Raw genomic sequence first — 23,679 nt, forward strand, 5'->3', positions numbered from 1 at the left:
GGAAACAAAGGACCGAAAAAATTATTAATGTAGAATGCGTGTTCCCTGTCTTTTTACTGGAGCACAACCTGCCATGGAATGCATTGTATCGTGCTGCAGCTTGATTTAGAAAAGTATTTCCCCAATAGTGAAGTTTCTAAGAAAAACTCAGGACAGAAATGGCTGCAGTTGTTAAAGAAATCTGTATGAAAAATAAATCTTCAGTTATATATTGCATTAAAACAGCTCCATTCTGCCTGTCTGCAAATTAAAGTAATAATACTGATGTAAAGCAGGATTTAGTTGTTGTTTCTTTTTTTAATCCAGAATCTTCAGAAATTGAGTGTAGTTTACTTTCTGCCCCACATTAGAAGGAGGTTTATCAGGCTTTAATATAGTAGAGAAAAATATTAAAACTTTAAAAAAGTGTTAATTCCTCTGCAGTATTGTTTAGCACTTGGTGTCAAGTCACTTCAAGTCTACCATTATTATACCAGTAATGGTTTAGGGGGGACTAGTGTTGCAGCCGTCCTAAAAGAAGAAAATTCAGATTTGCAAATTATGAGGGACATATGTCATCTTTTAAGTATAATAGCTAAAAAGGGGGCAGCTTCTTGACCAATTAGTGTGAATGAAGATGTTGATATTTGTTATTATCTTGGAGTTCTAAAAAGAATGAAAAATTGAAATATTTCCCACAGCTGCATAATACTGAAATCGGAAAATTTTTAACTTGAATGTTTATGCTCATTATCTTTTGAGTAATGTTTTTACCCAGAATCCTCGACCAATTTAATCCAACTTTACATTTTTTTTAAGGAGGAAGTAAATGCATCTAGAATTAAGCTAAAGAGCTCTATTGAAAGTTATAAAACACCTAAAGTAAATGGAGATGTAGTTACTACTTCCACTGTAAAAAATAGGCATGAGAAAAATAAATTCTGTACCTGTGAGCAACTTAATTGCAATTTCCAAAATAATACCATAAAATACAAGTGTATAGGTGATACAGATTTCTCACAAAATAAAATTGCTTGGCAAGGAAAAAGCTTATCTTGTGGAAGAATGAACATTTGTTTGTTGTTGAGGTTTAACGAAGCTAACTTTTCTGTATGTTCCATTTTATATCATGCAGTGTTCTTAACACAGATCTGCAGTGTAGAATTCCATTAGTTCATTTATGCAATCAATGATTATTAATCTTTTTAAAGATATTTTATCGAAATTTGTAAACCGACTTTTGTTTTCTAGTTCTATATATCATGTGATTTGTGGTAAAATAGAAAACCAGAAGAAAGTTGAAAATTTGGTAATAAGCACTGCAAAGGACAGAGAAAGACAATAATAAGTTATTTCTCTGTTGGAAGCTATTTTTGGCGAGTATGTGATTACCGCATGAATTTCCAGTCATTAATGTAGTGATTTTATATGCTAAAGTTGCAGATGTTTCTGCTCTAGCAAATGCATCTTTTTCATGTATAAGATATTTTTTAATGTATATTTCCAATTTTGATTCATTTAGTTTGGAAAGACGGTGATATCAGTGTTTTGTCTGTTATACTGCAGTCGCAGATTTGCGGTTTATAATGAGAAAACTTGGATAAAGTTATAAAACCAGCAAGGTTTAATGCCCGAAGGAGTTTAATTGGAAAACTTAAAGGTGCTATTAAAATTTTAAAGTGCAGGGAACTCTCTAAAATGTTGTTGGCCGTCCTGACAATTCCCCATAAGAATGCAGAGTGTGAGATGATTTGCAATGGTGTTACTAAAACAAGGCCTTTATTTAGATCTAATGCTAGTAATGACACATTGAAAAAACTTTTATTAGCAAAAACAGGCCTATATTGTTATTTCTACAAACACAATAATGTAGTGTCTTTCTTAATAAAAGCAAATCTGCCATTGTTCACAGCATTTGTACAAAAACTGATTTAAATATTATTTTTTGGTTTAATCCTAGTATATAGTGCACGTGGGAATTGGTGACACGATGATGAGCAGTAAACGAGTTATTTTGGTGTTGGCGACAATTTCCAAAACCCTGCCAAGGCCGTACACTCCTTATGCATTGTATTTTTACATAAAAAATATTCTAACTTGTTGAATGTTTTCTAAAGTGCTTATCAAAAAAATCATATGGTTTGTATAAATATGTGCAGTTAGGTGTGCACGTTTGCATCATTTTGCATAAATTCATAGTGTATAAAGTTGATACAGTAAAACCTCATTAGCACGAATCATAGGGGACCAAAATGTTAAAGAGACTAGGAAGTCTGGTGTTATTTTTGGAATAATTTTTTCTACACATTAACCATTTGTAGTTTATAGTTACATAAGAACTATAATATATTATGTATGTCATCTTACAAAATACTGTAGTACTACTTTAATTACTGTACTAGAAAATCAGCAACTTCATGGCCAGTGATACTCATGGCATCTGTAAAATCAGCATTCAATTTGCATATAGCAGCAAAACATTCTACAGTGCTCTAGGCGCGTAACATATCCTGGTGGATGGGTGGAATGATGTCATGCTCACTGTCTTCGGATGACATTTTTTGCACCTCAGGCTCACACTCGGCTATGTTTTAATGAATACAGTATATTCTATAATGTTTTCAATTAAACAGGACAGAAAATTTCTGGAGAAGAGAGATACCACAGGGGGCGAAAAATATGAAAAACTTTCGAAGGTTATGTTAAATGATAAGGTCTTGATGACACAGTGGACTAATTCATATTAACCAAAATTTGTGCCAACTGAAGAAGTTTCTGTTAGATCATATACATTGCTTTAGAAATCAAAATTTTGTTCATATTAACCAAGTGTTTGCCTAACGCAAGTTCATGTTAAGGGTGGTTTACTGTATTCATTAAAGATTCTCAAATTGACAAATGAAGTTTATCTTTTAAATGCGCTAAAAGTGTTGGTGTTTAAGGTATATTAAAACTATTAAAAACATTAGCTGTAGCTTAGTCCAAAGAATGCAAGACAGCGGGATTGGTTAAAACTAATTTCTGTAATAATACGGATGATGATAAAGATAAATCAATAAAAAGTTCGATAATAAAGAATGATAGTGGAAACTTCTGATGGCAGAATCAGTCTGATGATAACAGTGTATGCCCAGAAAAATGAAGTTTATAAATAGATTTTATAAGTGAAAAAAGAAGAGAAATGATGAGAAATTGTAAAAAATGGTGAAGCATGTTAATATACTAAATTTTAACGAACTAAAATGCATAAAAATTGCTTTTTCAACTATAGATACTAATTTGCTAAACATTTGTGTAAAAAAGACCATGCCAATGAATATACAGACTTTTGACCGAGTTTTATATAATTTACAACCAATTGTTACTTTCCTTTATTAAACCAGATAAATTATTATTTATTTATTATGTATATTTTTTATTCATTTTGAAACTTACTTACTCATGCTTAATGAAGTGATTTTTTTTAATGCTGGCAGTGTTATTTTATTCTTATTAAAGTTGCTTTAAAATATTCTGTGCTGAAGACAAAATTTATTGCTAAATAACACATCCTCATGTATTAACAGCAATCTGATGAGAAATACAAATCTTGGCCCCTAAATATTAGCTAAGTAGAGGTGTGACTGTATACTTTTTTTTAATAATCAATCCAGTAAATTGTGATAGGCATTTTATTCATTCTTCAATGTGTCACAAACTGAGAAAAAGTGAAATATCACTGGTGTAATGTATCAGCAGTTTCAGTGATGAAAATGTCAAGTTAATGATCATTCTCATCTTTAGAATAAAGTAAATTTTTTATAAAAAAAAAACACCTTACAATAAATGAATAAATTGATTTTATTCTCTTAAAATGTCCTGTTAAATGGTGGCTCCAAAATTCTGTTTAAAACATAGTGAATTTTTTGTGCTCCACATGTAAATAAATTATGCTTGTAGTGCAGTAAGCTAGAAAAATGATGTTACATTATTAAAAAAAGTGAAGTCAAAGAACTTTTTAAGTCATGGTGTTATTTATTCTTGAAGTCAAACTGCTAACTAAACTGTTTTTTCCCTCAATGGCGGGCACTTGCCTTTGCTGGCATCGGCCACTCCTAAGGCTAGATATGGTAGTCTCCTTATTATGGAGGCACCTAACAGGTGGGCCAGCTTTGCCACCTGTGTGAAGCAACTGACAAATTTTATATCCATGCTGTCTCCGGGGTTCGAACCCAGGCCCTTCGGTATCAAAGTCAGGCTCCCCTAGCCACTATACCATCTAGGCAGCTGCTACCTAAACTGTTAATCTATTTATATGCCCATATTTCTTGTGAAAGCATGGTTAACTTTATTTGAAACATGATCAATATTTTGTTGTCAAAAGTGTCTTATTACTGGAAGCTAGTTCTGTAAAAAATTCTTGGGGTTCTTCTATTTCAACTATAGTTTATTTTGACATTTTTATTAATATGTTTATACACACACATATGTATGTGTGTATATATATATATATAGGTATGTTTGGTGGGATGGATTGCAATATGAAAATATTAGGATTTTCTCTTCCAGCCCTTTTAGAAGCAAGAGGATTACCACCTCATTTATTTGGTGCTCTTGGGCCTCGAATGCAGCATCTGCTTCATCGTTCAATGGGAACTACTGCAAGTAAGATCTAATTTTTAAATAGTACATTAATAATTTTAGCTATTTTAAGTTTTGGTATTTGAGAAGTTCCTGTGCCTGTTTCTTTTTTATTCAGTTTTAGAAGCTAACTTCAGGATGCCTTTCATGTTTCTCTAAGTTGATTGTTTTATCTAAGTCAAATGAGTCACATTATTATGTACTACCCGGTGGCTACAGGCACTACTTTTCCTTGTAGGCATGTGCTTTCAGCTAGGGTTTTTTTTTTATTATTTATTTATTTATTTATTTATATATAAGGTACAAAATTTTAAAAAAATGCTTAGTAGTGAAAGTAATGCATTTGAATATACCTGATTTTTGTTTTTTTAATGTAGTCACCAAGGAGAGGGGGATTATTTATTTTTTTTTTTTTTTCATTGTATGATTCTGTAAGTTAAATGAAAAAGTTCTGTTACTTTATTTATCCACAAAATTTAGTGGATAATTTCTCACAGTTGTTTTCTCAGAATAAGTAATTAGTGTTGCTTTATCTAATATGGTTCATTATTCAGTGCTTGTTTAGCTGTTATTCCAAGCCCTCAAAGGTACTTAAAAACCTTTTAATTTTGGTTAAATATACATAAACCAGCAATTTTATTTTCTAATATCTTCACAAATTTTGCTAGTAAAGTATGGAATTATCTACATTTAACTTATAAAGGCATGTTAATTCTTCTGAGTTTTTTGGGACAAGGACCGTGTAAAAGGTAAATTTTATACTTTTACAGCTATTCTAAACCTTATCTAGCATTGTAACTGTTTTTATAAAGTGTTATATTATTTAAATAAACTTTGCAATTAGTAGCATATGCATAGTGTCAGTAATTGGGAAATAAAGTGCTTCCTTATTTCAAGAGCACCTTGCATGTACAAACACTGTACCACTCATAACTAAAACTATTGCTAATGTTAACTAACAAATAAAATTAATTATTTAACAAATAAGCTTGTGTTCCTCTAAATATCCTGAAGTTTCTCAAACAAGAGAAGTTACATGCCAATCTTATTAACATTTTTATAATATTTTAACCCCTTAACTGCCGTGGAAAACGTACAAGATTCATTTCCCAGTGCCACGGTTTTTCACACAGGCACGCGTAGTTTGCGATGTATTAGGAGGAAAATAAGTGCAAGTTTTACTTTCACAAAATAAAGAATAAAAAAATAAATGCACAAAATTTAATGTTTTGAGTAAAAGTATAATGAAAAAAATTTAAGTATAATAAAAAAAAGATACCTAAAATGCTTTGCGATACGGGTAGCAGCGCAAAGCATATGATAGTAGTTTGGAAGGGCGTATATATACGCCCGGGGCAGTTAACGCATCGGCTGAGCAAGGCGTATATATACGCTCGCGGCAGTTAAGGGGTTAATTTGTTGTAATGATGTATATGTGTGTGTGTATAAATAAATTATTAAGTTAAGCATTAACTTTTTTTTAGCTAATCGTGCACATCAGTTGTTGCAAGGACTTCAAGCTGCAGGTGATGAAGGACAACAGTTGCAAGCAGTTATGGAAATGTGTCAGTTGCTAGTCATGGGTAATGAAGACACTCTGACAGGATTTCCCGTAAAGCAAGTAGTTCCTGTATTAATAAATCTCCTGTCTATGGAACACAACTTTGATATGGTAGGCAAGAGTAGATTTCTTTCATTAAACATTTCATCGTGATATTTTACAAATTGTGTAAAAAAGCATAATGCCCTATATTTTATCATATCTTTAAATTTGCTATCTTGTATTGGGTAAATTGTCTACTATGTAAAAATTGCACCTTATCTATTCTATAAGCAATTTTGATCATTAAGTTAGAAATTCTGAAACTTGTATCTTCATAGTGTTGATTGCACATAATAAAAATATTTCAACATTTATTATTTCTATTTCTTATAGATAGTTGAATTTTGATTATCCATGAATATTTAATTCATGAATGCCTGTTCTCCATGTATATTTGCAGATATAAATATTTTAATTTTTAGAAAAATGAGTGGGGCAATTTTAATGCCAATATTTTCTTATATGAAAGTCAACATTTTAACAGAAAAGCGCACTATATTCATAACATGTTGTGATTAAAGAGACAATTTTATTAGTGACGTCATAAGGTATTTTCTCCCTTCTTTTTGCTTACTTTCATGGGGTAGTTGGAGAACGTCTGCTGCGAAGTCGGGAGCTTCGAATCCCAGTGAGGCCATTGTTCATATTTCACATCTTCTTTAGACTCTACAAAGTTTAATCCCCCTTGTACCAAAGCATGCTGTTTTTATATCAAACACAGTCCAAGTCTGTGCAGATTTTTCATTTAAAGTAATTCAGAGCTTTTTAATTTATATTCCTTTGTCTTCTAAAATTAATTTGGAATTAATGTGATTAACACATGCAAAGAATTTTTCATATGTTTAATCACAATTTAAATGCACTTTCTCAATGGTTTATTTATATTTCATGTATGCAGACCTGTTTACATCAGCAGTGAGTAGTGGTAAATTCCCAAGAATAGCAGTTTTAGGGAGGTTTTTTTTTTTAAATTTATTTATTTATTTATTTTTGGTTGTTAAAAATGGAAAAGGGAGCTAACCTTTTTTGATAAATTAAATGTATATAGTAATTAACTAATGTTAAATGCTAAAATTGTAACCATTTTAAAGTAGAACAAAAATGCAAAAGAAAAAGTTGAAAATGAGTTAAAAAAAAGAACTTCAGCAAAAGTGAACTTTGCTGAAGGCAAATGGCAAAAGTACTATAACAGTCAGATAGAACTATTTTTGCTCTCATCAAGAGGATGGACAAAATTTATTAATTTTCCTGTATTAATTAATTGGTAGAACAGATCAGTGTTACTGAAACTAATTTTCAAACAAAATAAATAAAAAATGATTAAATCAAAATAGGTGCATCCTCTATGTTTATTTGAACAATTGAAAAAGACACAAGTATAAAAATGGCCCACCAGTGGCCAAGCGGTAAAGACACTGAACACTGGTAGTTCGGTTCGAGGTTTGAATCTCGCGAACTGGCTTGCTGCATGGGCGTTTTCGTGGTTTTCCTCATGTGTAACGTGTATACGAGCCAGTTTCCCTTAGAAAGTCCTACACGTTGGCATCCCTCCCTTTAGGCAGATAGCCCTCGTGTGCTTTGCCATAATTAAATAATCCAATCCAAGTATAAAAACGTAACTTTCTTCAAAATGTGGAGTATTTAGTAAACTCTGAAAATGTAGTTAAAGCTAAAGGTTCAATTACATTCTTTTTAATTAATAAATATATTGCAATCGCTAATGTTGCATGCATATGGGTTCATAATGGATTGAATGCATACAGAACCAAAGATACTTGATAAAATGTATCTACCCAAAAGAAGCACTTTACAGTTATTGATCTTTCCACAAAATTACTCGTACAGCTTTTCTCAGTATAACAGAGCAAAATCAGTAGTTACCACTTCAGACTACTATAAACGTTAAACAGAACACAATGCAAAGCACATCTAAAAAGCAAAGCTAACTTAAAGATATTTCAATATTCCGACTCGCGCTGAACTCTCAACTCGGAACAGATACTTTCTACGGACTTGTATAGATTTCACCCAGCCACCAATATATTTCTAATACTTTCTGCTTCTCGAAATTACTAGAAGGCATAAGAGAGCCAAAGTGCATCTAAAAGATGAAGCTCTCATGATTTCTCAATACTCTGAAGTCAGCTGTGAACTAAGAACTGAGAACTGATGCTCTCTCTGGTCTTAATGGCAGATGGTAAAGCATCTGCCTCCACGAATCTCTATTGGTCCTTTTAGCTCTTTATAATAGAGTATAGAAGGAACAAACTTTTCTAACTGCTTCGTGCAGAGCTTCTGCAATTCCTATAGCAAAACCCGGCAAGGACCAGAAAAATTCTTTGAATTATTGCACTTACTAGCTGCCTTTGCAAGGTTACTGGAAAAAATGGTAAATCACCGTCCTACCTACTACCTGGAGAAAAACCAAGTGGCTTCTGTAAGGGAATATCTTCACTTGACAATGTCCTGTTCTTAGAAACCACAGTATGCAATGCGTTTGTGTGTATGTGATTATGGCAAAGCCTCGAGGACTATTTGCCTAAGGGGAGGGATGCCTCTGTAGAGGACTTTCTAAGGGAAACTGGCTCATATACACGTTACACATGGGGAAAACTATGATAACCCTCATGCAGCCAGCCCGTTGGCGGGATTCGCACCTCGAACCAAACTACCAGTGTTCCGCTCGGCCGCTGGTGGGCATACAATGCATTTGTGAAAAGAAATTATGTGCTTTCAGTCGTCTTCTTTGACATGGAAAAGCCATATGATAGAACTTGGTGGCATAGAATTCTTCATGACTTTTATAGCACTGTGCTGCATGCTAATTAACCTACTTTCATTCAAAACTTTCTGGGAAACTGCACATTCCAAGTTAAGAGTAGATAATTGCTATCTTGTGTATTTGTACAAGAAGAAGGTGTACCTCAGCGTTCAGTGCTCAGTGTAATTCTTTTCAGTCTGAAATAAATTCTATTTCAAGAGAACGTTCCTCCACAGTGAATGGTTCCTTTATGTTGATTTGATGATGTATTGTCATAGTCAAGGTGTGAGATGTATTGAGACAACTGCAAGTTTCTCTTAACAAAATAATAAAGTGGTCCAACAACAGTGCTTTTAAATTTTCTAGCCAGAAGACTGTCTCGTGTATTTCTGTCACAAAACGAATCTGCATCTTGATGGCTTCTTGATTCGAGTCAAGTCAGAAGCAAAATACCCCTCTGAGTCGTATTTAACAGAAAGCTTGCATTCCTTCTGCATATCTTAAATTTAAACAAAAAATGTGCTAAAGTTCCCAACATACTAAAAGTCCTAATTGTACTTAATGGGGAGCAGAACGTTGTTTCTTACTCCGCATATGTAGAGCTTTTATTTGCTCTAAACTTGACTATGGTTGTGTTATCTATGGATCAGCAAGACTTTCTGCTCTATTGAAATTGGATCCTGTACGCCATCAAGCTCTACAGATATGTTCTGGAACTTTCAGAACATGTCCAGTCCAAAGTTTATATGTCATCTGTTTTTAGCCATCCCTGGAATTCAAACGCAGGCAGTTGTACCTTGAATTTCATTATAAAGTAATGTCACGAGCTGAACATCCTGTTTGATTCATGATATCTAACCACTACTGGCATATCTCCCAAGCACGTCCTTCATGTATCCCACATTTTGATCTTCACATTCACTCACTGATTGAAGAATTCAACTTGAATGATCTGCATCCCAAACGCTTTTAACTTTTTCAGTATTACTTTCTGGCAAGAAGTAAATATTTACTTGCGTGACATTTTGAGGGACTTTAACCAACAGGTGATGTCCAATCAACAAATAGTCATAGAGCGGTGATGTCCAATCAATAAATTTTCATAGAGCATAGACGCAGACATTCTAACTATGGAGCAATTTCTACTGATGGCTCGAAGAATCATTATCGTGTCAGGGCAGCTGTTTGTGATAAAGAAATAAATAGTAGACCTCATAAGGCTGCATTTGTTCTTACTGAGAAATTATTGCGATTTTGAATTCCTTAACCTTTATTTCTAAGCAAGAAGTTCATCATATACTCTTGACTTTCTGAGTGATCTTAATTCAGTAAATGCTAATACTAGCCATTCCTTGGTCTTAGAAATTTCATAGGCACACCTTCGTTTGAGGAACGCGGGTTATTCTGTTGCATACTGCTGTGTGCCATGACATGCTGGCATTAAAGGCAGTGAACTAGCTGATGTCGCTGCAAAGTCAGCTGATGTTACTTCTGAAAATGATGTCCCCTTTACAGACATGGAATTACATCAAAGCAAAGATCTTGTTTAAATTGCAAAAGCACTGGGAATATCAGGCACTGAACAAATTAAGGCTGGTAAAACCCAATTTAGAGTACCGAAAATAGAGAGGGAATAGAAAGGAGGATGTACTGTTGAGTTGCCTTAGAGTTGATCACTGCAGATTGGCATATCAGTATCTCTTGAGCCTCTCTTTAGTAGTGAGCTTATTTGTCATACTTTCAATGTTCCCAATTCAATCAATCATATTTTAACCTATTGTACTGCTTTTAATCATAAACGTGGGCATCATTTTAACTCTATGAATACTAATTTAATAGAACTCATTGGAAGATATCCCGATATTAACCTCACAAATTATTAAAAAGACTTTACCATATGATTTGAGTTATTTTCCCTTTTTTTCCTGATCAACCTGTTGCGAGAGAGGATTTTTCACATTCATCTGTAATATGCCTTCATCAGCATTACAAGATATGTTAACAATTTATATAATACATTATCATGCTTTTTATGCATTTTAGTTTTGCTATATTTTATATATGGTTTACAAGTGAATGTGCTTTATTTTGCTGTTGAAACACTGCTCATATGAACCTTATCTAATATACAGGGTGATTATAATTGAATTTGCAATTTCAAAGTGCACTCTAAAACTCTTTGGCAGAATGACTTGATATTTTGCTTGAACAATTGTGAGGCAATGGAATTTTGTTTGGAAAAGGGGGAAAAAAGTCAAAATATGTCAATAAAGGGCACTGTCAGGGTTTCCATTGCTGTTGGTATGCAAATTACTAAGAACATGCGCACTGCAGACATAGCGAAGATAAAAATCTTCCTGAAGCTTTTTCTATCAGAATGGTGACTGTGCGTTAACTGTTGTCGGGAAGTTCCGGACATTAAAAGGCATAAAATCCGGCCTAATGACCAAATATGGCCTATGGAAAATGAGAAATAAATCCAAGGAGATCGGTTCCTTTGACTTGAGATGATGTAGAGGAAGAGAACCAGTTTTGCAGTGGAAATGGTGACCACAGCATTACAAGATGATTACATGCATTACAAGATGATGTGACCACAGATTACAATATTACAAGAACATACAAACAGTGATGCAGGAATCAGTAGTTCACTGGGAATTGGCCAAATATTGGATATGCCTATCAGCACAATGCGTAAAGTCTGTGGAATACCTTGCGCTGTTATCCGTATAAGATAGCTCACGTGTAGCATTCGTTACCTGAAACTGGAGACACGTGAATCGTTTGCACTACAATTTCATGCCCAGATGGAAGCGGATAATGAATAGCCTTGAAACATTCTGTACTCTGACGAAGTGCATTTCGATATGCAAGGTTCTGTAAATACGCATATTTCAGCATATAGGAGACCAAGAATCCGTTCCCTCTACAGCCATTTCCTCTTCAGTCTGAAAACGTCATTGGGTGGTGTGGAATAATGACAGCAATTATTGTCTGCCATTCTTCATAGAGATCACAACCGTGGGTCACCATTACTGGCAAGCGGTATGAAGCACTTTCATGTAACCATGTCCTTCTGCCACTTTAGCAATGCCAATGTGTGGATCACACAATATTCATGCAAGATGGCACTCCGCGGTACATTGCTACTCTTATGAAGCAGCTGCTGATCGCTCATTTCGAAGATGATAGAATCGTAAAGCACCAGTTTCCAACAGCATGGCATCCTCATTCTCTCGACTTAAACCCATGTGACTTTTGGCTTTGGGGATATCAGAAGAATATTGTTTGCAGTGAGCAAATTGCGAATCTGGTCAACCTTGAAGGCAAGCATCGTGCACCACATTCATTCCATCAACATACATATCCTTTGATCTGTTGTGAACATGCAGTTTTGTCCTTCCAGTTAGCAACAGAAGAAGGAGAAGGGCATATTGAACTTGTGCATTAATCATCCGTAAGGTGTTTGTTTCGTGAAGCTTTTCTTATCACCAACGCAGTTTTCTTTGTAAATACCTATTCTTGTCTTTTCACTAATAAAATTGTCATAAACCCTTGTAGTGTAGTGTTTTCCTTTCCTCTATACACCCACAACAGCAATATGAACACTGACAGAAATTTTATTAACTCAGGATTGTTGTCGTAAAATATCAAATCATTCTGACCTGTAGTTTTAAAGTTGGAGCATTTAAAATCACAACTGTAATTATAATCACCCTGTGCTTCAGGTTTTGTGCATTTGAAATTTATTCAATCATTCATCTGGGACATCATAATCTTTAAGGTTTTATGCCAATAAAAGTAAACAAGCTAACCAACCATTGGCTCCTGGACATGAACATCTTTGATTCGGTGGCAGTCTGTACAGGTTGCTAGCTCGCCTGCCACGAATTTCATGCTGTAAAGTTCTTAAAAATACTGCAGGGACAGAACTTTCCTTGTCTCTGATGGGCAGTCCAGAAAAGCAGGATGAGACAGCCTTTCAACATCCCCATGGCAAACTCTTGGAGTGTTTCTCTGTGCTTCTGATGGTGCTAGTTTAACTGATGCCTGCTGTAGTCTGAACACTTCTTACCATAGCGCAGCTCCTACGTGCCAGGTAGAGGCCTAGCCTCTTGATTTTCAGGCAGATTTCAAAGGATATATACTGCGTCTGCTCTCAGAGAAGTAATGAAGTGGCACACTTTTGCTAAATTTGGTGGCAGAAGACACCAAAATTATCGCCAGTCTGGTGATTTCTCGCCCATTTAACTATATTTATCTGAATGTTAGACTTGCCCAGTATTTTTTTTTTTCCAGTACAGCTTCACTCTGTTCAGACTGTTCATGGTTTATTATACAGAAGTGTACTTTTATGTATAGCAATTTTTTTTTTTTTTGCAATACGTATTATACATTTTTTAACAATTGCATATGTTCCAGCTTCTGTGAATTTTTAGTAATTTTTACCAAAACTGTTCCCCCCCCCCAACTTTAATCTGCAAAGTTTATTTTTAAAAATTTTTGCTGTTTCTTATAAATGCTAATGTTTGCTTTTTTAAAGTTGGCTTGGTTTAGCAGTTTGTCACTAAATGCATATTCAATATATGTTCTGTTCACAGATAGTTGCAACAGTTGTTTTAAACTGACCTTAATTGTATTAAAAACAAGTTAATTTTCTGCTATATGAAATCTTTTATTATGGCTCACTTATTTAACACAATTTTAAAATTACTTTGCCTACACAAGTTGTAATTTGAGACTTTCTGAATTTTAGGCCTATATAAAAAATATTTTATTAGTATCTCATTGAAATAATGATGTATTAAAAATTATGATATTTGAAAAAAAAGTTTTTTTTTCTTTGTTTCAATCTTTTACCATGCTTTGTCTTTTTCATTCTGGTGGTTTTTAAATGTCATTGTTTTGAAATTTAAATAAGATAATAAATTTTTTATAAATCACCTTTTTTAAATTACTTTTCCGCAAAAGCATTAAAGCTGCTGAGATTTTATGTGTCTAATTTACACTTTTTTATATGTATGTTTTGCCCTGTAATACACTGCTGGCCATTAATATTGTAACACTAGGAAGGAATGATCTGATGAGCTTGAAAATGAGAAGTAGGGATGTGCAAATGATTTGTATTTCAGTGCATTTAGGCGCAGGAAGGAGAAACGACATCTGATGCACTGTATAAAAGAAAAGTTGTGTCATGAATATCTCAATCAGAAAGCACTTTGTAAGGTTGGAGTTTGCTCAGAATATCGTGTTATGCCTCGAATAATAATAATAAATGCTTACCAGCAAATGTTGGAATTCGATAGAAGCAGGATCGTTGCCTATCAAGAGTGCGGATTATTGTTCAGTGATTTCACCCGTCGCATTGGTCGATATCCAACCACTGTAATGCAAATATGGAATAAGTGGGTTGCTGAGGTTCATATTGAATAGCATGCAGGCTCCTGCAGCTGGTATGATGGTTTGTGTAGGCATTGTGTATGCAATTTGCACATCTCTAGTTCGGATCGATGGTAATTTAAACGATCGGTACATTTCTGACATCTTGCGTCCAGTGGTTGTGTGTATCTTTGAGGATTGCTAAACTCCATCTTCCAACAAGATAATGCAAGGCCACATATTGCATGTTGTTTTCTGATCTTTCTCGATATACAGGGTATTCAATTGCTTCCGTGGCCTACATGGTCTCCAGATCTGTCACCCATTGAAAACATCTGGCCATGGGTTGCTGAAAAACTGTCCCACCACTCCTCTCCAGCCAATATGGTTGATGAAGTGTGGTCTAGAGTTGAAGCAGCATGGAATGAATAGCCATTTCTGTCATCCAAGCCTAGTTCGACTCTTATCTTTTTTGTGTTTGCTTTCCTTCATGGTGTTGCAATTTTAATGGCCAGTACTTTACATACAGTTAAACATTTTGAAACGTAGTATACTTTTCAAAATGTTTAACTGTGTGTTGGTCTTCTTTGTAAAATTGCTTTGTCTCCCCCCCCCCAAGAAGCTTGCATTTTCTGCTGCTATCACAGTAAATATGAAAGTTCTTTGCTTCAGCTCTCTACTTCATCAAATGATTTCTCTAATATTTTATCCTTTTTCTCTCGGCTATGTTTCTCTGTATCTTGGCATGATTTCCTTCTGTGTGTAGTTATAATTTTTTAAGGAAGAATTGTGTTAGAAAAGTCTTTTTTAAATAGTTGTGTAAGAATATATTTAGGTTAATTATGTGCAAATTATCAAAATTTTATATAAAAGCTGGAAGGGGGAAAATGTCAGCAAAACTTGGACATGACCCACAGTGTGCAAAATTATCTGAATCTGTGTAGCTTTTTCCTAAAGTTAAGCATATTATCATTGTTTCCTATGTATATTTGTATCTCTCTATTTTGCCCAGAAATGTTGTGAACTGTTAGTTTGTTTGGCTAATGTAATGAAATTCATATATATTTATTTTTATTTATATGTATATGAAAACAGGAGTAATATATAGCAGTTCAAATAAGAATTGCATTTACTTTTTCCTGTTCTTTGATATCTGCCCCATGTGTAATCTGTGTACAAGCCAGTTTTCCTTATAAACTCCTCCATGAAGAAATCCCTCCCCTTATGCAGATAAGCCTCGAGTACTTTGCCATTATAAACCTTTGATATCTGTGTAAGCATATATATTCATTAATTTCTTTGTACACAGTTAATCTATGAAATTTTGATCTGATAGCAAACTAAAAGTTGATCCTTATTTCAAAATTCCTTTTTTATAATGCTAACAAAGTTTTGTTTATTATTTGTCGTGTTTTTCCCCTTGACATGTGCATGTAATGATATATATAACAACAATGCATTATTTCTATATTTAGATGAACCATGCTTGTCGAGCTTTAACGTATATGATGGAAGCTTTACCCAGGTCATCAACTGTTGTTGTAGAAGCTATTCCAGTATTCTTGGAGAAACTTCAAATTATTCAGTGTATGGATGTTGCAGAACAGTCTTTAACTGCATTGGAAATGCTATCTCGAAGGCATAGTAAAGCCATATTACATGCTGTAAGAAAAAGCTTTATTTCAGTAATTACTAGACAATCATTTAAATATTTAAAGAATCTCATTTTATTTATGCATAAATTTCTCATAAAATTCTGATCATGTTTCTTTTCACATTCATATTCCTTCGGGCTTTGCTAAATCAGTCAATTAAGCATCTAGACTAGAAGAGAAACACGCTAATGTGACAATCAAAATCGTAAAAACAACCTTGTATTTAGCGTAGGTATAATGATATCGATTGAGTGTTTCATTATACCTACGCTAAATACAAGGTTGTTTTTACAATTTTGATAATTAAGCATCTATTTTAAAATGTTGCATTACCTGGCAAATTTCATGTATTGTACAGTGGAGAAATAAATTTAGAGAAATTGCATATTTTATCGAATTGCATGAAAAGAACTGAACTGAAGAGAAAACCACTGCTTATAGATATAAATGCAAATCTTGTACTGCAAATACATAAGAGTACACGTGTGTGTGTAGGCGGAGGCAGCAGAAAATCAGGCTTTATAGGTACATGGAGGGTAAGATGAATTGCATTCCCTAGTACACCTCAACAAATTTCTTGGTGTTATCTTGCGGCAATCAGTTAAATTCACATCGGAACAGTAAAAATGAGTAATCACCAACATTTAAATGATGGAATGAAGTAGCGAATTGTGGGGAAGCTAGAGGCAGGCCAATCGCAAGTCCAGATATGCAGAAAGTTTAACGTCCAGTGCCGTGTGTAACCTATGGAAACAGTTCCAGGATACTAGATCCATCTAGAGGAAGCCTGGGCCAGGTCGTCCAAAAGCCACGACAGCCAGAGAAGATTGCTATTTGTCCATTTCAGCAAGGCGTAATAGAGGGTTTGCATACCGATCAAGTCTACGGACAGTAGAGTCTGATTAGCATGGTCGGACAACATAGTGATTGGAGTACAGAGCAATGGCCGACTGTTCTGTTCACTGACGAGTCCTGTTTTTGCCTAAACACCGATTATCACCAAACTTTCATATGGAGAGAGAGCCAGGGACCCACTAGCTACCTTCTATTGTCCGCAAAATCAACAATTATGGTGTGGCAGTGTAATGGTCTAGGCAGGCATCATGTTGGATGGCCGCGCATTACTCCACGTCTTTGACAGAGGCTCTGTGACTGGTGTGAGGTATAGGGATGAGGTCTTGCTGCCCTATGTTTGCCTTTTCTTGGGTGCAGTGGGCCTCGAGTTCATCTTACAGGACAATAGCACGAGGCCACATAGAGATCTTCTGGTCAACGAATTTCTCGAGATTGAGGATATTTGCCGGATGGGTTGGCCAGCCAGGTCGCCAGACCTCAGCCCTATAGAGCATGTCTGGGACGATCTGAGGAGGGCAATTGCAACTCGCAATGCCCTCTCCAAGAATCATCCAGGAACTGAAAACAGCGTTGCAGAATAAGTGGCACCAATTGCCACAGGCACTGATAAACTGCCTTATTTCCAGTATGACATCACTATGCAAAGCCTGTATGGCTGTAAGAGGGGACCATACCTCCTATGAACCCATTTCTTTTGTATCTTCTGCAACCGGTGTTTCAGACTCATGAAATTGAACTCATTGCACATGAGTGTTACACACAAACACGTGTGTCCATTATAACTGTTGAATGCTTATTTTGTTTGTATTATATCAACCTATGTTCATACCAAATTTTATTAAAATCTGTCCAGTAGTTCTGGAGATCGTAGATCAAATATGAAAATTCTCTTAATTTCTTTCAGGAGTATTAAAATTATGTGTAGTGTATGGTTTGTCGCAATAAAATGTTGTAGAGAAGACTAATTTTTGAGTTTTAGTGGGCATATGACATGTGTAAATGGTATGTGAAAATTATGTGTTGCAAAACCGGATACCTATTCAGAGAAATATATTCTAGAAGTTTTAATCTAAAAGTATCCATATCTGAGAGCAGTTAGCTGTTGTTATAAGAATTTTTAGAAGAGTTAATTGCGACAAATAAGAAATTTTGCTATCTAAGCTGACTTGATTTTGTAAGTAATAAGTATTATCTATCAGTTAATTTTTTATTCGTCTTAAATCAGTGAATATACACCTGTCTAGAATGTCCTTGGACAGTTTCATAAAAGCATGAAAAATCTTGTGAGGTTTTCGCAAGTGCTGGCCACAGTTGTTACGAATACTCCTGTTTCTTCCTTCAGTTCTGTTCCATGAAATCCATGTTCTATGTTTTTCTGCAATTGTTATTTTTGCCTTGGTGAGATTTTTAAAGAAATTGCATGGTAAATAGAATCAAATTGAGCTTATTTATCATGCCTAGTTAAAAACACCATTTTTTTAAAAAATATTTTCAAGAAAAACTAAACATCAACAGTTGTATATAAATCTTAAATTTTTTTCAGAATTTTAATTGCTATTGAATTCTTTTAATAAAAGAGGCATTTTGATGAAAATTATGATCTTAAATAGTTGAAAGTGCATAAACCTTGAAAAAGAGTTATTCTTGTTTTTTCTGTTACACCAATTACCTCAGATGTATATGTATGTATTTGCATATATTTATGAACTAGTATGATTGATAGGTGATTTATTCTTTATTATTAATATGCAGTTCTTTTTGTTTCCCAGAGAGGTGTTGCTGCTTGTCTTATGTACCTAGATTTTTTCTCTATTAATGCACAAAGAGCAGCCCTTGCAATAACTGCAAATTGTTGCCAAAACCTATTATCCGATGAATTCAATCTAGTACAAGACTCTTTACCTCTTCTGAGTGCAAGACTCACTCATCAAGATAAAAAATCAGTGGAGAGTGTGTGCTTAGCATTTTCCCGACTGGTTGACTGCTTTCAGTATGACACAAAGTGTCTTACAGAAATTGCTGGTCATGGTTTACTCTCCAATATTCAGCAACTAGTAAGTCGTATTATATCATATTTTCTTCTATTTATTCATTTCATTTATGTCTTGTTTTGCTTTTGTGAAATATTTATCTAACAACTATTTAAATAACAGTTATAAGACAGCTGTAAATCTCTTTGCATAAAACTTTATTTTGCGTTTAAAATATGAATATACACACACAGAGACACATATTAATTTTGTAGACTAAAGAGATTATAAAGTTTCATTTTTAAAAATTTGCAATTTCTAATTATTGTAGTTAGTTGTGTCACCACCTGCTATTAGCTCTGGAACATTCGTAACTGTGATAAGAATGCTGGCTGTTATGTGTGCCTCATGTCCTGAACTTGCTGTTCTCCTCTTAAAGCAAAGTAAGTTATTTATTTTTAGCTGTATGAATATTACATTCTAATATACATATTATAATACTGAAAAAAATTAGGAAAATTAGTACAGTAAAAGTCCGAATTCCGGATATCCATAACCCGGAATGATCTGAAATCGGTACCTCAAAACCACCACCATTTTCTCGTAGGCTTTGCACATGCACATTTCATCCCCCCTTCGCACATAATAAAACATCTGGAGAGTCCCGATTCTTAATTTCACTTCGACACTAAGAAGAAACAATCATTTTAGCATCAATTTTTATGATCAGTAATTTGGATCCGTTGCTGCGTATCTGGGTAGCATACATCTCAAACCGAAACATTCCACAAAGATACATCATTGATCTGACGCCAACCTGGCAAATCATTATTTATTATACTTTCCTTTCATCACCGTATGTTTATCAAAACATGACGAATTGAGTAATGACTCATGTAGTGAATGCCTAAACAATTTTTTAATTTTAGTAATTGAATGAACAAAGGAATATGGTAACCTTATATGTTGACATTACGCTTGGCGATGATTACAGATTTAAGTTAAATGCTCTAAAAATGTTGACAAGGATAAATTTACCAAAAAATTCTTTCCATATGCTAAAAATAGGTTTTCTTGATGATACTCATAGACCAAAAGATTACGTTTGGGCTATTTGAATTAAGAATAACTGATTTGTTATTCACATGAACCCAGAACCAGGGCCCGTATGACAGCATTGGGTCGCAGAATTTAGGATCCACAAACACTGTATGAGAGACTGCATCAGGCGGTAAGATACCTAGTGCCGGCCCTCAATAAGGCTTAAGTATATGGTATAGTGGGGATTTATTTATTCAGGACTCTGATAATCCTTAAGCATGTGCGAGAAATAGACATTAATATAATAAATAACTAAACTAATACAATTTAGGCTTAATTGTCTGAGTTGTACAATAGAAGCAAGATAAAATTTAGCGGAACAACTTGTCGTTAGTCGCCAAGCTCATGATGCATAGCCAAATATGTAATAGTGAAGAATAGTTAAATTTAATGATGATAGCCACTAATTTTAAAGATTTTCGGATATCGCAAAATAGAGGTGAAATTTTCCAATTAACGTATTTTGTAAAGAAATGTGGAGAAGCGGTAAATGAAGATAATATAAAAAAAAAGTTTTTCATTGTGATGACAGTGCTTCTCAATCCTCAATCAGTTAATGAATGGCGAAGTCTGTAGTATGGTTTAGATCCAGAAAATACCACTACCGATAGTGAAGAAAGTGACAGAGAAGTTACTGTAAATAAAAAATTTCGATTGACAAGTTAGTCAGAATTCTCGAAATAGCAACTACAAGACTTCAACAATGTAACTGAATAAAAGATTATGGTTCATCTACAGAATAAGAGAGAAAGTATTAGCACAAAAAAAAGAAGCAACTTACATTGAAAGAAATGTTTAACAAGGTAAACAAATAAATATTAAGCTTTTTTTTGTGTACATTTTGATACCCTTTAGATCATAAATACTTCATATTTCATAAATCATTTCATATTTTTAATTTTATAATTTCTACATGCCATCTTACTAGATTTAAATTAATGATCTAATATCTGGAAAAATCCCAAATCAGAATTGTTGAAGTCTTGATGAGTCCAGATTTCGGACTTTGTACTGTATTTTGATTTGTGTTCATGTTTAAGGGGGGGGGATGAGAGAAGTAAGAAGTCAACAAAATTGATAAGACACTATTTCATTATATAAATAAAAAAAATTCAAATTATTAATTTGTAATACCTCTTTGATTTTATTTGCATCCAAATGTGCCTTGTGGCTTAAATTGAAACAGGGTTGGAAATATTCTGAATAAGAAATTGAAGTAGATACCAGGAAAGGAAATTAATAATTAATTGAATTTTTATTGTATTTGCAAACAGATTATGGCTTTGAGATATAAGAATTACCTCATATGATAAACTGTTGGATTGTAGTCTGTTAAAATTTGGGAAAGCATTCTAGCTATCTGAAGTTATAGGAAATGGTACTCTTCCAAAAATTTTATATAAAAACAGTTCTGATTATGCTTAAGTTTAAATACATTTAACAAAGCCATTGAGGAAATTGTGTGTTTAAATGAATCTTATTTTAATACATAAGTTACGACCTGTTAAAATTGAAGTACTATGAAGGAGAAAAGAAAAGTCATATTTATTTTAATACCATATAACACAGTTATGAAGTTTAAAATTTAAGGTAGTTTAGAAGCATAGAGCTTATAAAGATCACTGTTGCATGTAGCTAATCTGTGCAGCATTAATCACTGTTAAGTAGTTGGATATAAAGTGGAAAATTCTGGGTGACTGCTTGGAATATTCTAGACCCTAGCACTTCAGTTCTTTAACCCTTTCGTGGGCCATTTATTTCTCTTTTGAATTTCTCCCGTTTTTTTATGTTTTATTATCAATTAAACAATAGCATTTAAGGAAATATATTTTATTTTGCCAAATTTTTTGTTTACATTTAAATTCTAGGGTACTTCCCACGGGACCTTTTATGGTCGTAGAGAAAATTCAATTTAAAGGCGATTATTTGCCGTGAAAAGATGAGAAACATGTTGCAGTGCACAAGGGTACTTCAGATACTGCACACATATAGCGGGTCGTCTTTTCTTGGGACATTTTGCTACATTTTTTACATCGTCTATAGTTGGAAACCATCTTTGGCATATGATTTTCCACACTGACTAAGCGTTCATCATTCGGAACTGCACACCTTTTTGCTTGGAAGCTAGTAGAACGGCCTTTCTTTTTTCGAGGAATATCCGTCTATTAGTTGACGAGCTAATGCTAAACGGAATGTTAGCTGGTCTAAACTTCTGTTTCTCTTGTTTCCTTGCCACAGTATAAAACTATTTACGATGCCAAAATCAATAAGAAAATAAAAAATACGATGCCACCATTCTACAGATCTTCTTCCTATTTGGTGCTTTTCTTTTCTTTGATCGTAACAATCAACCCCTCCCATAATATCGTTTTATATATACGGCAACAGCTTTAGGGCAAGGTACTTCTGTTTTAGTACCATCCTTTTTTGTACGATTTACAGATGTAATAATCGCTGAATTATGTGCAGTAGTCAACAATGTAACAGCCTTTTTGTCCATCCACTTTATTGCAGCAACACCTTCGTTAGTTAGGAACACTGATTCCCCTCTATGTAGTTTGTTATTAGCCTTCAGTATTGGTGGAAGATCCTTCCTTTGTGGCCTCACAGTCCCCACAGAAAACAGACCACTTATAAGTAGACTTTTTGCAAGCCTAAAAGATGTCAAATAGTTATCATAGGCTATAAGATGACCTGTCTGTTTCACATCTTCCGTTAGTTTAGTTATTACTGTTTCCCCTAAGCCCAATATTTTATCCTTATTGTCAGAAGTTTCTTTTCCAAAATAAATTTCAAATTTTTGAATATATCCAGTCTTAAAGTCTGCTAAACACCACACCTTGTAACCTCTTTTTATAGGCTTCATTGGCATATACTGCTTCAATGAAGTTCTCCCTTTGAAATCTATCATACATTCATCTATTCATAAAGTTGACGAAGGTTCGTAGACTTTAGGTATGGAATCATTGAGCTATGAAAGGATGCCTGACTGGAGTTTATCATGCCAAAATTGCCCACATGGATCTATGCTGTTATCGTTTACATGTAAAGGCTCAGTTATTTTTTTGAACCTCTTTGCGATTATTATTCTTGCTACTGATTGAACATTGAGAATAGGGTCTGTGTTCCAGTAGTTTTTCAGTTCAGGCAATTGATGTATACACGTGAGTATATGCATACCTACCCATGCTTTCACTTCTTCTGATGTGATTTCTTTCCAGTTCAGGATAATGTCTTTTGTGGTATGACCCAATCTCTTCCTTTTCTTAGGCTGCTTTGCATATGAGTTTGTTTTGTCAACAATATTCTGTAAAATTTCCTCGGTAAAAATCATGCCAAAATAATCCTTTTTTCCCTCAGTAGAATTGAATGATATTTTCAAATGTATTTTCAAAAATATTCTAATTTTTCCAACATACCTATTGCGCGTGGCTTTTATACATGATGCAATAACATTTTCACTTTTCACCCATTATTTATTATTCAATATTAGATAGTTACTGCAGAGATATACAAAATAAGAAAACGTTATTATAATAAAAATAGTGTTTTACTTACATTTGTAGCAGAATCGTATACCAACGCAAATGTCAAATCAAAACAGGTGTCTCAGTGGAACACATCTCGCACAATGCATTCGAACTTTCAAAACAAATGTGGTAATTCTGTTTTCAATCAATTGAACACAGATGGCAGCACAATGCTGAAGTGGGAATTAAGAGTTCCCAACGTTATAATAGCAAAGCCAATATATTA

At 34.0% G+C, this 23,679-nt stretch overlaps 1 protein-coding gene across 15 annotated transcripts in view; it reads left to right on the top strand.

Annotated features, from left to right (window-relative positions):
- Positions 1–23,679, top strand: part of LOC118182554 (E3 ubiquitin-protein ligase TRIP12-like) — a 400,228-nt gene that overhangs the window by 297,292 nt on the left and 79,257 nt on the right. For 11 of the 15 annotated variants that reach the window (XM_085809626.1, XM_085809623.1, XM_085809627.1 and 8 more), the window contains 5 exons: positions 4,513–4,623; positions 6,084–6,271; positions 15,818–16,006; positions 18,622–18,906; positions 19,154–19,265. In XM_085809626.1, coding sequence (XP_085665752.1) covers positions 4,513–4,623; positions 6,084–6,271; positions 15,818–16,006; positions 18,622–18,906; positions 19,154–19,265 — 885 coding nt within the window. The remainder of the gene's footprint in view (positions 1–4,512; positions 4,624–6,083; positions 6,272–15,817; positions 16,007–18,621; positions 18,907–19,153; positions 19,266–23,679) is intronic. The other 4 variants (XM_085809628.1, XM_085809630.1, XM_085809634.1 and 1 more) reach the window with 1 other exon arrangement.

The sequence above is a fragment of the Stegodyphus dumicola genome, chromosome X2 (assembly GCF_044657685.1).
Source record: "Stegodyphus dumicola isolate Sdum_Otavi_A_Nest chromosome X2, ASM4465768v1".
Taxonomy (NCBI): Eukaryota; Metazoa; Arthropoda; class Arachnida; order Araneae; family Eresidae; genus Stegodyphus; species Stegodyphus dumicola.